The sequence below is a fragment of the Gobio gobio genome (assembly GCF_949357685.1).
Source record: "Gobio gobio genome assembly, chromosome: 23".
Classification (NCBI taxonomy): Eukaryota; Metazoa; Chordata; class Actinopteri; order Cypriniformes; family Gobionidae; genus Gobio; species Gobio gobio.
In genome coordinates, this window is record NC_137119.1 from 5,251,516 (window position 1) to 5,268,686 (window position 17,171).

The following is a 17,171-nucleotide window of genomic DNA, read 5'->3' on the forward strand; positions in this document are numbered from 1 at the left end:
AACTTTATTTCTTGTAATTGTGGCTTTATATCTCTCAACTGTGACTTGAAATCGGACAATTGTAACTTTATTTCTTGTAATTGTGGCTTTATATCTCTCAACTGTAACTTGAAATCGGACAATTTTAACTTTATTTCTTGTAATTGTGGCTTTATATCTCTCAACTGTAACTTGAAATCGGACAATTGTAACTTTATTTCTTGTAATTGTGGCTTTATATCTCTCAACTGTGACTTTAAACCTCACAACTGCAACTTTATTTCTTGTAATTGTGGTTATATAGCTCTCAACTGTGACTAAATCTTTCAATTGTGACTTTATATCTCTCAACATAACTGTGACTTTAGAGACTTTAAATCAGACAATTGTAACTTTATTTCTTGTAATTGTGGCTTTATATCTCTCAACTGTGACTTTAAATCGGACAATTGTAACTTTATTTCTTGTAATTGGGGATTTATATCTCCCAAATATGACTTTAAACCTCACAACTGTGACTTTATTTCTTGATATTGTGGTTATATAGCTCTCAACTGTGACTAAATCTTACAATTGTGACTTTATATCTCTCAACTGTGACTTTAGTGACTTTAAATCAGACAATTGTAAATTTATTTCTTGTAATTGTGGCTTTATATCTCTCAACTGTGACTAAATCTTATAATCGTGACTTTATTTCTTGTAATTGTACTTTCATATCTCCCAATTGTGACCAAGTGGCATCCTCCCGCAGTTTCTCTTGAAGCCAATACGGAAGTGACTTAAACTGCAATTCATCGACTGGCCACTAGAGACAGACTCCAGAAGGAGCAGAATCTCATTGAGCTCATGTTAAAATGCCCAACTTTATAGCAGAATAAAACATGTTTACAGTCTGGGACAAATGGTGGTTTTGGTCTATAAGGCTAATTTTGCCCTTTATGACGACTGTGAGGGGGTACATTTTTTTATAACTCATTCGTTTACATTGTATAAAGCCTTAAAGTTCTGCATAATTAATGGGGTTGGTTCACCCAAAAATGAAAATTCTGTCATTAATTACTTACCCTCATGTCGTTCGACACCCGTCAGACTTGTAATTGTGGCTTTATATCTCTCAACTGTAACTTGAAATCGGACAATTTTAACTTTATTTCTTGTAATTGTGGCTTTATATCTCTCAACTGTAACTTGAAATCGGACAATTTTAACTTTATTTCTTGTAATTGTGGCTTTATATCTCTCAACTGTGACTTGAAATCTGACAATTGTAACTTTATTTCTTGTAATTGTGGCTTTATATCTCTCAACTGTAACTTGAAATCGGACAATTTTAACTTTATTTCTTGTAATTGTGGCTTTATATCTCTCAACTGTGACTTTAAATCAGACAATTGTAACTTTATTTCTTGTAATTGTGGCTTTATATCTCTCAACTGTGACTTTAAATCAGACAATTGTAACTTTATTTCTTGTAATTGTGGCTTTATATCTCTCAACTGTGACTTTAAATCTGACAATTGTAACTTTATTTCTTGTAATTGTGGCTTTATATCTCTCAACTGTGACTTTAAATCAGACAATTGTAACTTTATTTCTTGTAATTGTGGCTTTATATCTCTCAACTGTGACTTGAAATCTGACAATTGTAACTTTATTTCTTGTAATTGTGGCTTTATATCTCTCAACTGTGACTTGAAATCGGACAATTGTAACTTTATTTCTTGTAATTGTGGCTTTATATCTCTCAACTGTAACTTGAAATCGGACAATTTTAACTTTATTTCTTGTAATTGTGGCTTTATATCTCTCAACTGTAACTTGAAATCGGACAATTGTAACTTTATTTCTTGTAATTGTGGCTTTATATCTCTCAACTGTGACTTTAAACCTCACAACTGCAACTTTATTTCTTGTAATTGTGGTTATATAGCTCTCAACTGTGACTAAATCTTTCAATTGTGACTTTATATCTCTCAACATAACTGTGACTTTAGAGACTTTAAATCAGACAATTGTAACTTTATTTCTTGTAATTGTGGCTTTATATCTCTCAACTGTGACTTTAAATCGGACAATTGTAACTTTATTTCTTGTAATTGGGGATTTATATCTCCCAAATATGACTTTAAACCTCACAACTGTGACTTTATTTCTTGATATTGTGGTTATATAGCTCTCAACTGTGACTAAATCTTACAATTGTGACTTTATATCTCTCAACTGTGACTTTAGTGACTTTAAATCAGACAATTGTAAATTTATTTCTTGTAATTGTGGCTTTATATCTCTCAACTGTGACTAAATCTTATAATCGTGACTTTATTTCTTGTAATTGTACTTTCATATCTCCCAATTGTGACCAAGTGGCATCCTCCCGCAGTTTCTCTTGAAGCCAATACGGAAGTGACTTAAACTGCAATTCATCGACTGGCCACTAGAGACAGACTCCAGAAGGAGCAGAATCTCATTGAGCTCATGTTAAAATGCCCAACTTTATAGCAGAATAAAACATGTTTACAGTCTGGGACAAATGGTGGTTTTGGTCTATAAGGCTAATTTTGCCCTTTATGACGACTGTGAGGGGGTACATTTTTTTATAACTCATTCGTTTACATTGTATAAAGCCTTAAAGTTCTGCATAATTAATGGGGTTGGTTCACCCAAAAATGAAAATTCTGTCATTAATTACTTACCCTCATGTCGTTCGACACCCGTCAGACCTCCGTTCATCTCCGGAACACAAATGAAGATATTTTAGTTGAAATCTGATGGCTCTGAAAGGCCTCCATTGGCACAATGCACGGTTCACTCTCAAGACCCTTAAAAGGCACTAAAGACGTCGTTACAAAGTCCATCTCACTACAGTGGTTCTACAATAACTTTATGGAGTGACGAGAATAGCTTTTGTGCGCAAAAAAAACCCTAAATAATGACTTATTTAGTGATGACCGATTTCAAAACATGGCATCATGAAGCTTCGAAGCGTTATGAATCAGCGAGTCGATTCATGATTCGGATCGTGTGTCAAACCGCCAAACTGCTGAAATCATGTGACTGGCGAAATCCAAACCTCTGAATCGACTCACTGATTCATAACGCTTCGAAGCTTCATGATGCAGTGTTTTGAAATCGGTCATTACTATATAAGTCGTTATTTAGGGGGTTTTTTGCGCACAAAAACTATTCTCGTCGCTTCATAAAGTTATTGTAGAACCACTGTAGTGAGATGGACTTTGTAACAACGTCTTTAGTGCCTTTTAAGGGTCTTGAGAGTGAACCGTGCATTGTGCCAATGGAGGCCTTTCAGAGCCATCAGATTTCAACTAAAATATCTTCATTTGTGTTCTGAAGATGAACGGAGGTCTTACGGGTGTCGAACGACATGAGGGGAAGTCATTAATGACAGAATTTTCATTTTGGGGTGAACTAACCCTTTAAGGGCGTGGCCACTTTGAGTGACAGGTGGAGAGCCATTTATCTGCTTTCTGTTAGTCATCGCTTCACCTCAGCTCCGCCCACGTCCCGCCTTTTTGCCCATTTTCTGTTTTCCGGGAGTGATGTGCGATGACGCACTGCCAAGATGGCGACGGCCAGCTCGACCCTACTTTACGCTTCAAAACTGCTCTTCAGAATCCTATGGGTGACTTCACGGACACAACGTCCATATTTTTTTACAGTCTATGATTGTGACTTTATATCTCTTTTTTTAACATTTCTTTTCACTTAACACATTCTCATTTTTTTCTTTATCTCCTTTTATCTATATATCATTTTAATCAGAGTCGTAAATGCGCTCACAAACTCTATGTTCCTGGTCTTATTGTGCAATGACCCTTTAAATGTGATTCAATTTGAGATCAGAATGAAATAATTAATGAGCATTGAATACTACTTTTCGTTGAAGGCGGTACATATGCCTAAATTCAATATTTAGTCAAATATGCCTACACATTTAACATCTCTTTTCAGTACCAATTCACTGTAGGTGGAAGATATAAATGTGCTAGTAAGTTTATGTATGAGTTTGAGCTTGTATGTGAGGCCTAATGTGATGCATAGCATCTTCCCCTGAACAATTTTGCATCGTCAACAACACCCCATTATTCATAAGGCTATAGTTGACGTTCTCTGAGCCATGGGCCATTAAATACACTCCGCTGTCTCTCTCACACAGTCACACACAGTCACACACACGCATATACTCCCTCTCTTGTGTCTCCTTCACTGTGGCTCAGTAATGGTGGCAGACATTAGCCTGCTGGCTTGTAGCGCTTTCCGGAAGGATCCCCCCGGGCTTCCGACAAAGAGGGCAGATTTTTAACAAGTCTGGCTCTTCCAGCAGCCTGCTGATGAGGACAACCATTTGCTAGCAGTTCATCCCTTACTCCTACCACTGTCTCCCAACCTGACCGGCCGTGCTTAGCCGAAACGGCAGTCATGTAAGTTCACACTTTTTGACACCCATCTTCTCTCCCTCCCTCATGTTCTGTCATTCAGCCAGCAAATTTACAATGAAAAAAATCAGCTCCCACTAAATCCATTTTAAAAAGGGTTTATCAAGCTTCGATTTTTTTGTTCCATCTCTACAAGTTGAGAATAAACACAATTAATATGCATTGAGTCCCTGTTTCAGTTCTAAGTTCTCCGAACTTATTTGCACATGGAAATTTGTGAATACATATACAGCCTGGTCAAAAATTCTTATAATTTTTTTAAATAGTATTTGAATAAAGGGTGAAGATTTCAATTTTCCTAATTAATTTATTAATTAATTTATAAACATAGCTAAACTTTAAGCTGTGGTGAAATCAAAATGAGTAATAAAGTGCTAAACAAGCGTCTCTCAACCACACACACACACACCTTTTCTTTTTTCACACTAACTGCTTGACAGCAAAGCAAACGCTGATCACAGCATGTCATAAATCCTGATGATGCAGTTTTGATGTGATGCATCCAACATATATAAATACATAACCATGAGAGGCTCGAAACACTTAGTCTTGTCATCGCGGTCGATGCTGACGCTCTAAAATATGATATTACTACAGATGGCGTCACATATCCCCTAATCAAACCCCACAATAACACAGCAGCCAGCAGAACAACGCTATATTACGCCGCAGAGAATGTAAATCATCAGAGTGACGAGCTCAGTCGAGCTAAATCCGGCAGTTCTCCGTCAGGTTTCCTGTCCACAGCTGTCAGGTTTATTGACAGCTCTGTCAACTTTCCAAATTAATTCTGCTCGATAACACCTGACAGCGTTACGGGCCGATAAATGCAGATTTGTGTTGGATTATAGTGCCTATCAGGTGAGATTTGTTATTGATGTCAAACAAACACCTCCATGTTAAAAGAGAGCAAAGGAGATAGAGAGCTTTTTAAGTTTACTATATTTTATACTTTAATATTTTATTTTACAAAATAACATTATTATTTTAGTATTAATGGTAACACTTTACAATAAGGTTAATTAGTTAACATTAGTTAACTATATTAGTTAACATGAACTAATAATGAACTGCACTTATAAAGCATTTATTTATCTTTTTTAATGTTAATTTCAACATTTACTAATGCATTATCAAAATCTTGCTAACATTAGTTAATGCTCTGTGAACTAACATGAACAAACAATGAACAGCTGTATTTTTATTAACTAACGTTAACAAAGATTAACTAATGCTGACCAGAGGTATATTGTTCATGGTTAGTTCATGTTAACTAATGCATTAACTAATGTTAACTAATACAACCTTATTGTAAAGTGTTACCGTATTAATATTACTTGTTTAGAAAAATTGCACAATTTAACTTATTGTATATATTTTATAATTTGCACATTTTCCTATATTTTTATAAGTATTATGTGTTTTCACCATTTGCACTTAACTTTGCACATTTAAAGCTACACTGTGTGATATTTTCCCCCATCTAGCGGTGAAAAGGTATATGACCATCCAGTGAATTTTAGTTTCTGTTCTTCTCAATTCCGATTTCGTTTTAACTCCTACGGTGGCCGATTTAGTCCAAGATTAACATGGCTTCCAGTTCAACCTCGTCCACATTCGACACGGTGCCATCAAGTGTTAAAACGCGAAAGACGAAGCTTGAATTTACGGGTATGTCCCTCTTTGGCTAATGTACTTTCAAGATGGAGGGGCAACATGGCGACCCGCATTCGAACCCCTTACCCGTATGTATTTTCAATGGCATATTATAAACTTACGAGAATACTTTATTACTTGAAAGAAGTAAATATACATTAATGAGCACATATATTTTTGAAAGAACCAAGTGTTTTTAGCTAAGAATAAACTAAAAAAGTTACACAGTGTAGCTTTAATAAATTAAGTGTATACATTTGTATAATTAAAAATAGAATGCGACAGACTCCTTTTCTCTGTATTTTTGCACCATTTCAAGATTAAAATGCATTAGCAACCTAAATAAATACACTATATTGCCAAAAGTATTGGGATGACCCTCCAAATAATTGAATTCAGGTGTTCAATCACTTCATGGCCACATGTGTATAAATCAAGCACTAGGCCTGCAGACGCTTCTACACACATTAGTGAGAGAATGGGCCGCTCTCAGGAGCTCAGAGAACTCAAGTGTGATACTGTGATTGGTTGCCACCTGTGCAATAAGTCCATTCGTGACATTTCCTCACTACTAAATATTCCACGCTCAACTGTTAGTGGTGTTATAACAAAGTGGACGCAACTCAGCCACGAAGTGGTAGGTCAGGTGAAATCACAGAGCAGGGTCAGCGCATGCTGAGGGTCACAGTGGGCAGAAGTCGCCAACTTTCTGCAGAGTCAAGAGCTCCAGACCTCCAAACTTCATGTGGCCTTCAGATGAGCTCAAGAACAGTGAGTGGAGCTTCATGGAATGGGTTTCCATGGCCAAGCAGCTCATCCAAGCCTTACATCAAGTGCAATGCAAAGCGTGGGATGCAGTGGGGTAAAGCACGCCGCCACTGGACTCCAGAGCAGTGGAGACGTGTTCTCTGGAGTGACCAATCACGCTTCTCTGTCTGGCAATCCGATGGACGAGTCTGGGTTTGGCGGTTACCTGACTGCATTGTGCCAAGTGTAAAGTTTGGACGAGGGGGGATTATGGTGTGGGGTTGTTTTTCAGGGGTTGGGCTTGGCCCCTTAGTTCCAGTGAAAGGAACTCTTAATGCTTCAGCATACCAAGACATTTTGGACAATTTCATGCTCCCAACTTTGTGGGAACAGTTTGGGGACGGCCCCTTTCTGTCCCAACATGACTGACCAGTGCACAAAGTGTCGGTCCATAAAGACATGATGAGCGAGTTTGGTGTGGAGGAACTGGACTGGCTTGCACAGAGTCCTGACCTCAACCCGATAGAACAGCTTTGGGATGAATTAGAGCGGAGACTGAGAGCCAGGCCTTCTCGTCCAACATCAGTGCCTGACCTCACAAATGCGCTTCTAGAAGAACGGTCAGAAATTCCCATAAACACAATCCTAAACCTTGAGGAAAGCCTTCCCAGAAGAGTTGAAGCTGTTAGAACTGCAAAGGGTGGGCCGACTCCATATTAAACCCTACGGATTAAGAATGGGATGTTCATGTGCATGTAAAGGCAGGCGTCCCAAAACTTTTGGCAATATAGTGTATGTTCTGTCATGCCAATAGTGCACAAAATCGAACTGAAAGAGACAAAGAGCATTTCTAAACTTAACATTTGCATTGCTTCCTTGTCTTCTCACTAAAGTTCTATTGAAATTTTCCTGTGACATTTCAATTCCTTATATGTGATTGGGAAAGACTTAGATATGATTTGAATGTCAGGTGCTACAAATCATCAGAAATGTTTATTGCCGGACAGCTTACCTGTAATACCTTGACATTTCTGAGGGATATAGACATCTGTTATACAGGGAGTGCAGAATTATTAGGCACGTTGATTTTCTGATCATATTTTTTTTCCAGGCACATTTGACCAATTCCAAACCACAGTAATCCTAATAACTACTATTAATTTAGTATTTAATAATGTATAAGTGATATATAATTGTTCATGAAGGCTGGAAATGAAAATCACCTTATATTCAGGTGTGCAGAATTATTAGGCATGTTTTCTTTTACAGATAAATTGAGCCAAAAAAGAGATTTAACTCAGACTGAAAAGTCAAAAAGTATTAAATGCCCATGAGAAGGATGCAATACTAATGCAATACTAGACATTGCAGTTAAGGCGTGACCATTGGACAGTGAAATGCTCGTTGGGTCAGCAGGATCTGACAAAAACATGTGGCGGAGAAAAGACACCTGTTAACTGCAAAAGAATTAAGAATTAAGGTGAAGAATTAAGGGTGAAACCATCAGGAACCCTTTAGTCTCCAGCGCCACCATTTTCCAGAGCTGAACCTACCTGGAGTCTCCAGAAGTACAAGGTGTCAGGATCTCAGAGACTTCAGTTAGGTAAAGAATCCTAAAAAATGACCCCCACTAGATAAGAATCACAAGCTGAAGTGTTGTAAAATACATGAAGAAGGTTTTTTTATAGGCTTTATGGACAGATAGGTTGAGAGTGACTCTTGAAGGACCAGCACCACATCCTCTAGTACCACTGTTTGAAGAATTCATCTTCCAGAATCTGGCAGTACGTTTTGGGAGTTCATTTTTAGTCCATCTCTGCAAAACGGACTTCAGGATGGACTAAAATGAACTATATATCACTTATACATTATTAAATACTAAATCAATAGTAGTTATTAGGATTACTGTGGTTTGGAATTGGTCAAATGTGCCTGGAAAAAAAATATGATCAGAAAATCAACGTGCCTAATAATTCTGCACTCCCTGTATAACGGTTGGGAAAAGTTCATTTTGAATGTGGCATTTGGCCCTTTTTAACATTCAGACGCCTATTTCACAACCTGCACATATTCTTCTAAAAATGCAACGTACCTCTTCTCTAACCGTCTAAGTTGAAGCATTAAGATGGCATTTGTCAATGGGGCCAACTCAGCCTAGAAAAAAACTTCAGCAAACAATTTTCCATGAACATTTTTGGAAACGGAATAAATGATAGGCACACCAGAGTCTTTCGAGCTGTCTCAAGGCGAGGATGCGCGTGTCACAAATACATCTAAAATATGTCAGCGTATCTCAGCTTACTATAAATGACTTCCCACCTTTGGGTTTTACATTTCAGTCGTTATAATTTGCAGTAAAGAGTACAACCGTTAGGCAAAAGACAGCGTGTAGGATTTACCTACTGTCAGCAGATACGGCCTGCTGGGAAAGTTGATTGAATTACAGTACAAGTAAGTGATGTGCAGAAAAATACATTGTGTTGTTCGAAAGCGTATTGATTTATACAATATTTTTGCTGTTTTGGTTTGATTCTTTGTCTTCGCTTACACATCGACATAGAGACTCTGGGGGAAATAGCACAATCACTATTGCTCAAATTTAAGTTTAGGGGTTTGTTTAAAGTTCAAAGTATTAAACTTTGATGCACACATCCTCCAGCACTGTTTGAGCAACATGAATTTTGGCAGCACATTAAAACCCTTCTCTTTGAGAACTTTAAATTCATTCCCTTTTAAAAATCACCATCACTAAAATATCGAAGCAAAAATACAAAAAGAAAAAAGAAAAAGATAATCTACTTTAGCCAACCATCTTGAGCAAATCCTAACAGCAACGCATGGAAAATCACTCAGCAACGCATGTCTTTAAATGTTAATAAATTGCATTGTCCTATCCCAAGCTACATTAATACATTTCAATATTTGTTGTAACATTCTGTAATTATACCTTCAGAAAGCTAACAGGGTGGACAGTTTTGCCTTGTGCACAAGGTTGTGAAACTATTAAGTACTTTTGGGAAAGAAAATGTAATGCTCAGTTGTTTTCTATACAAAATTAAAGTCGCAACCTTTTTGTTACAGTGTACCTGAAAAAAGACAATGTCATTATGACAAAGGCATTTAAAATAGCATATTTCTTGTAAATAATGCAAAGAGGAGGCCACAAATGCATCTTTATGATTAAAAAAAAAGTAAAGTAAAATAGTGTTTTGAAAAAAGTCTTCGGAATCTTAGATATTCATTGTTTTGTAGAGACGAGAATCACTCACACTGGTTGAAATCTACTCCATTTTGAGGGAAAACCCTGCTGTGTTGTCATAAGTAAAGCAGCGAGCACAAAGGCAAAGCGTTGTGTTTCTGACGGCTCTTTGAGGGCACGTCTGATGCCACAATCTTCCTCAGCGCACTCGAGTAGAGTATGATGGGAGACTTGCTGGCAATCTCATCATATTACCAGCTCTCAAAACTGCCAGAGTCAGCAGTACGCCAGAGAAAACGAGGGAAAATGATTAGGACAATATTGTGAATGTGACATTTCTGACGAGCTGTGATTGGCCGTCCTCTCGCTTTAATTAGTGATTTGAAGTTTGAGAAGAGGTTTAAAGTAAGTATTGATGTCTCCCTCGCCCTTTCTCACTCTCTCTCTCTCTCTCTCTCTCTCTCTCTCTCTGGTTGTAGAAAGTATGAAGCAAAGCTCAGGCATTGACGCAACTGCAGCAAAATGATCATAAAGAGGAAATTAGCTGCAGGATATTTCAGCGACACACACACTTACAAAAGTACCTCCATAGTGGCAATAGCGTGACGAATCACAAACTACTCTAGAAACTATTCAACTAATATATTTGTTTTCAAAGTAATGTGTGCACAAACATAGGTCTGGACCGAACTGAATTAGAAAAAGAGCAAAACAAACACCAATCTCTTTCAATTTCCAGCTGCCCGTATGGGCTATTACAGCCTTGCAGCACCTCATGATGTCATCTTATTTATGGATGTCATTAGGGGAAGGGGAGGGAAAAGGTTGCTATTTAAAAAAGATTAAGAGCACGGACAGAGATGAATGTTTGCGGCTCTTTTTACGCACTGCAGGTTCTCGCTGTATCATTTAACACACACACACACACACACACACACACACACACATGGTCTGCTCCAGTAGAGGGGACTCGGGACAGCCGGACCGCTGTGCCCGCAGGTGAACTTCTCATCCTCTTTAAAAATTAATTATTGATGTCACAGGGCGAGGAAACAGGAAAAGGGCAACCCGAGTACAGCCTCTGCAGTCCACTAGTTCAGGAAGAGCTGTGTCATGTGAACTGCATTCAGGGAAAATCATGTGGATCGTTCTGTGGGTTGTGAAAGTGTTTGTGAATGGAGGACGGAAGAAAGAGCTAATGAGTTTGAAGAGCCTGACAAACACCATCCGACATGAAATGGAGCCTAATGCTCGAGAGTTCAACACGAAGCCATTAAGCATTGTTGACCCCTGCTCCTCTGGCAATAGATGAACGCCGCACCGCCAACAGCCCCGCAATAACATTAGCATTCTCTCCTGCAGACGCCATTAGCTTTGACAATGATTGCAAAGAATGACGAATACAAACGAGCACAAAGAAACGTGATGGAACACAGCGATTTCCTAAAATCTGCATTCATTTATTTATTCATTCATTCATTCATTCAATTCTGTGAAGAAGAATAGATTTTTGGAAACATTATGCAGTGAATGAATGAATTTGAATGTATTTTGGCTATTTGATTTAAATTTGCGGTATTTATGCAATCATTGGATAGAAATGTTTTTGAAAAATTATAATAAAATAATAAACATAAACATTTATGGAACCATTGCATATAAATATTAATAAAAAAAATGTAATAAGAATAAAAGTGACTAATTTATACAACTTTACTGAATCAATGTCTTGATGCTCACCAAGAAAAATGATATTTATGTCAATAAAATGTAATATACATTTTCTGAAAATACACCTTAATATACCAATCTAGCTTCTTAGTTTTATTTATCTTGTTTTAGACATAAAAAAAGAAAGGCTAACATTAGTGATTTAGCTTTATATATACAGGTGCTGGTCATATAGAATATAATCAAAAAGTTGATTTATTTCACTAATTCCATTCAAAAAGTGAAACTTGTATATTATATCCATTCATTACACACAGACTGATAGATTTCAAATGTTTATTTCTTTTAATTTTGATGATTATAACTGACAACTAAGGAAAATCCCAAATTCAGTATCTCAGAAAATTAGAATATTACTTAAGACCAATACAAAAAAAGGATTTTTAGAAATCTTGGCCAACTGAAAAGTATGAACATGAAAAGTATGAGCATGTCCAGCACTTATTTGGGGCTCTTTTGCCTGAATTACTGCAGCAATGCGGCGTGGCATGAGGAGATCAGTCTGTGGCACTGCTCAGGTTATGAGAGCCCAGGTTGCTCTGATAGTGGCCTTCAGCTCTTCTGCATTGTTGGGTCTGGAATATCGCATCTTCCTCTTCACAATACCCCGTAGATTTTCGAGAGGCGAGTTTGCTGGCCAATTAAGAGCAACAGGGATACCATGGTCCTTAAACCAGGCACTGGTTGCTTTGGCACTGTGTGCAGGTGCCAAGTCCTGTTGGAAAATGAAATCTCCATAAAGTTGGTCAGCAGCAGGAAGCATGAAGTGCTCTAAAACTTCCTGGTATACGGCTGTGTTGACCTTAGACCTCAGAAAACACAGTGGACCAACACCAGCGGATGACATGGCACCCCAAACCATCACTGACTGTGGAAACTTTACACTGGACCTCAAGCAACGTGGATTGTGTGCCTCTCCTCTCTTCCTCCAGACTCTGGGACCCTGATTTCCAAAGGAAATGCAACATTTACTTTCATCAGAGAACATAACTTTGGACCACTCAGCAGCAGTCCAGTCCTTTTTGTTTTTAGCTCAGGCGAGACACTTCTGACGCTGTCTGTTGTTCAAGAGTGCGACAGCTGAAACCCATGTCTTGCATACGTCTGGTTCTTGAAGCACTGACTCCAGCTGCAGTCCACTCTTTGTGAATGGGTTTTGTTTCACAATCCTCTCCAGGGTGCGGTTATCCCTATTGCTTGTACACTTTTTTCTACCACATCTTTTCCTTCCCTTCGCCTCTCTATTAATGTGCTTGGACACAGAGCTCTGTGAACAGCCAGCCTCTTTTGCAATGACCTTTTGTGTCTTGCCCTCCTTGTGCAAGGTGTCAATGGTCGTCTTTTGGACAACTGTCAGGTCAGCAGTCTTCCCCATGATTGTGTAGCCTACAGAACTAGACTGAGAGACCATTTAAAGGCCTTTGCAGGTGTTTTGAGTTAATTAGATGATTAGAGTGTGGCACCAGGTGTCTTCAATATTGAACCTTTTCACAATATTCAAATTTTCTGAGATACTGATTTTGGGATTTTCCTTAGATGTCAGTTATAATCATCACAATTAAAAGAAATACACATTTGAAATATATCAGTATGTGTGTAGTTAATGAAAATAATATAAATTTTTCACTTTTTGAATGGAATTAGTGAAATAAATAAACTTTTTGATGATATTCTAATTATATGACCAGCAATATGAGTGAAAATTTCATAAAAAAGTATTTCACAATTTCGCAAATTTTTTTTGTATTACGTTAAAAAAATAAATATGATTTTCTTTATAAATATAATTTATGTAAATAAGATGTAATATATTCTCTGTAAACACATCTTAATACCTACATTTTTGTTTTACTTTATAAATTTAAGTTAATTTATCTTATTTTTTTGGTTATACTTTATTTTAAGGTGCCATTACAGTGTAATTATATGTTTAACAACGGAGTAATATTAATTGACAATATACTTTCTATAGGGTTAGGGTAGGATTAGGGTTTGGTTGAGGGTTAGTTGCATGTAATTATGCATTATTTACTGTTATTACTATAGTAAGTACATCTAACATATGTAACAAGGACACGTAAAATGAAAATGTTACAGATTTTTCACTGAAAAGCAGATATACATACTGATACAGAATAGGACATTTGCATTTTTAATAAATATTTTCTACCCTAGTGCTACTGGAATGCCTGTTTGGTTCCTGTGTGTGCTAGAAACAGTGGCTTTGTCCCGACTCAAAGCATTTTTGTATCTGACGTGTTGGATTTCTTACTTTGGATGCGTGAACTCGTCCACCAGCGTGACCTTCTCCACTAGGTCTCCTCCGATGCTGCGGACCAGGTCGTAGAAGTCGTTTTCTGTGTAACCTTCGGCCGGCAGCCAAAAAGAAATGTCATTGTAGAGCGGAGGGTACTTACTGAGAGGCTGCGACGGGGAGAAAAACACAAGAAGAAATCTGTGTTAGGGCATGTGGATAAAAAAGTATACAAAGCATGGAAATAAGAATAGTTTCACTGCTTTTGTAAACTGGCAGCAAAAGCAAAAGATGCTAAATACATAAATAATTCACAATAATGTTATTGGTGCAAATAAAGCACATATTAATGCCTTATTGTGCATGAGCATATTCTACATCCCAATACCTAAACTTAACAACTACCTTACTAACTATTTATAAGCAGTAAATAGGAGTTTATTGAAGCAAAAGTCATAGTGTGTTCCCCATACTGAAGAGTTTAGCCTGAAATGTTATGTTTAGTTATTTTCTGTCATTAGTTTAAAACTTTTGATGGAGCTATGGTGGAGGGAGAGATTAAACTTTTTGCTGACCAAGTGATGATTTCGGTTTACTCCTCAGGCGAAGCTATTGCCAAAAGAAATTCAAGAAAAATAACAAAATACTGCATTTCTAGTTTTTAGCCACTCTAAAAACTAAAAATACAATGCATGAAATAATAAATCAATGCGAAAATAGATTTTTTACAGTGCTTATTTAAACACCTCACCATTTTCTAAGTCACTCAGCACACAGACATACACACGAACGTCCGTCCGCCCGCACGCGCACACACACACACAGGTTTGTTTGGCTATCTAATTGAGGACATTCCATAGGCGTAATGTTTTTTATACTGTACAAACTGTACATTCTTTCCCACTACACTACCTCTAAACCTACCCATCACACACACACACACACACACACACACGCACGCACACACACACACACACACACACAACCCCAAAACCTACCCATCTCACACACACACACACACACACTACCCCTACCTCTACCCCTAAAACCTACTCATCACACACACACACACACACACACACACACACACACACACACACACACACACACACACACACACACACACACACACACACACACACACACACACACACACACACACACACACACACACACACACACACACACACACACACACACACACACACACACACACACACACACACACACACACACACACACACACACACACACACACACACACACACACACACACACACACACACACACACACACACACACACACACACACACACACACACACACACACACACACACACACACACACACACACACTCTACCCCTAAACCTACCCATCACTCACTCACTCACTCTCACACACACACACACACACACACACACACACACACACACACACACACACACTCTCTACCCCTAAAACCTACCCATCACACACACACACACTCTCTCTCTCTACCCCTAAACCTACCCATCACAGGAAACATTCTGCATTTTTACATTTTTAATAAAACATTGTTTAGTATGTTTTCAAAGCTATTTTAAATATGAAATGTCCTCATATTTCATGTATACGTCGTAATACCAGTGTAATACCCGTGTCATTATATAAATTTGTTTCCTCATAAAATCACAAACACACACACACACGCACACACACACACACAGACACAGAGGATGGTGTTGGTGTGAGCGAGGCATCTCTTCAGTCTGAGGTTAAATCTACAGTCACACCCTGAGGCCAGTCATACCTACAAGGGTTAGTATGCTTACAACAGTCAGCCTCGGAGCCCTCCGGCTCTCAGAAAGTCTCTACACTTATACAGCACCGCAGTGGTCTTCCACAAGAGAAGAGAAAACCGATCAGCTGAATGAAATCTGTAAGGAGGAGGATGACAAACTACCGCGAAACAACCACCTTGCTGTAGGTAAATCATTATGATTCAACCGTTCTGCTCCTCTAATTTGATTGGCTGACAGGCGTTCCAAGAATGATAAAGCAAAAACATACAGTACAATGGCCACGTACACAATTTCCCACATGGCACGTTTTGACTGTCTTGTGGCATAGCTCATCCGATCGCAATAGGCTTTGTTACTTTTGATATGAAACAAACTTTTTTTGTTTTGAATTTGAAAGCAGAGACTTTATATTGAAAATCAAGTAATAATTGTCATTTTGATGCTCTTTAATGTGGCGTGACAGATGACTGTAGCGGTAACCGATCATCTCTTACTCTTTACTACTAATTATAGCATGAAATAAACATGAATGAATATCAAGAGGAATGTCGAAAGATACAGTGCAACTCACTGAAATGATTCGTTTGAGCATAAACAACATCTGTAAAGTTACGACACTCAACGTTCAAAGCAAAGGGAGATATTTTATTTCACAGAAATCGCTTTTTAAGGACTACAACAAACTAGGGGTGGGAATCTCAAGGCACTTAACGATTCAATCCGATTCCGATTCTGGGAGTAACGATCCGATTCCCAAAACAATTCTTAACAAACATTTTTGGTAACTACACTCACCTAAAGGATTATTAGGAACACCTGTTCAATTTCTCATTAATACAATTATCTAATCAACCAATCACATGGCAGTTGCTTCAATGCATTTAGGGCTGTGGTCCTGGTCAAGACAATCTCCTGAACTCCAAACTGAATGTCAGAATGGGAAAGAAAGGTGATTTAAGCAATTTTGAGCGTGGCATTTCACAATCTGCTCAGTTACTGGGATTTTCACGCACAATCATTTCTAGGGTTTACAAAGAATGGTGTGAAAAGGGAAAAACATCCAGTATGCGGCAGTCCTGTGGGCGAAAATGCCTTGTTGATGCTAGAGGTCAGAGGAGAATGGGCCGACTGATTCAAGCTGATAGAAGAGCAACTTTGACTGAATTAACCACTCGTTACAACCGAGGTATGCAGCAAAGCATTTGTGAAGCCACAACACGCACAACCTTGAGGAGGATGGGCTACAACAGCAGAAGACCCCACCGGGTACCACTCATCTCCACTACAAATAGGGAAAAGAGGCTACAATTTGCACGAGCTCACCAAAATTGGACAGTTGAAGACTGGAAAAATGTGGCCTGGTCTG

The 17,171-nt window shown here is 38.1% G+C and overlaps 1 protein-coding gene across 5 annotated transcripts in view; it reads right to left on the reverse strand.

Annotated features, from left to right (window-relative positions):
• fars2 (phenylalanyl-tRNA synthetase 2, mitochondrial) overlaps positions 1-17,171 on the reverse strand; it is a 277,814-nt gene that overhangs the window by 93,113 nt on the left and 167,530 nt on the right. For all 5 annotated transcript variants that reach the window (XM_079805981.1, XM_079805983.1, XM_079805980.1 and 2 more), the window contains exon 6: positions 14,042-14,193. In XM_079805981.1, coding sequence (XP_079662107.1) covers positions 14,042-14,193 — 152 coding nt within the window. The remainder of the gene's footprint in view (positions 1-14,041; positions 14,194-17,171) is intronic.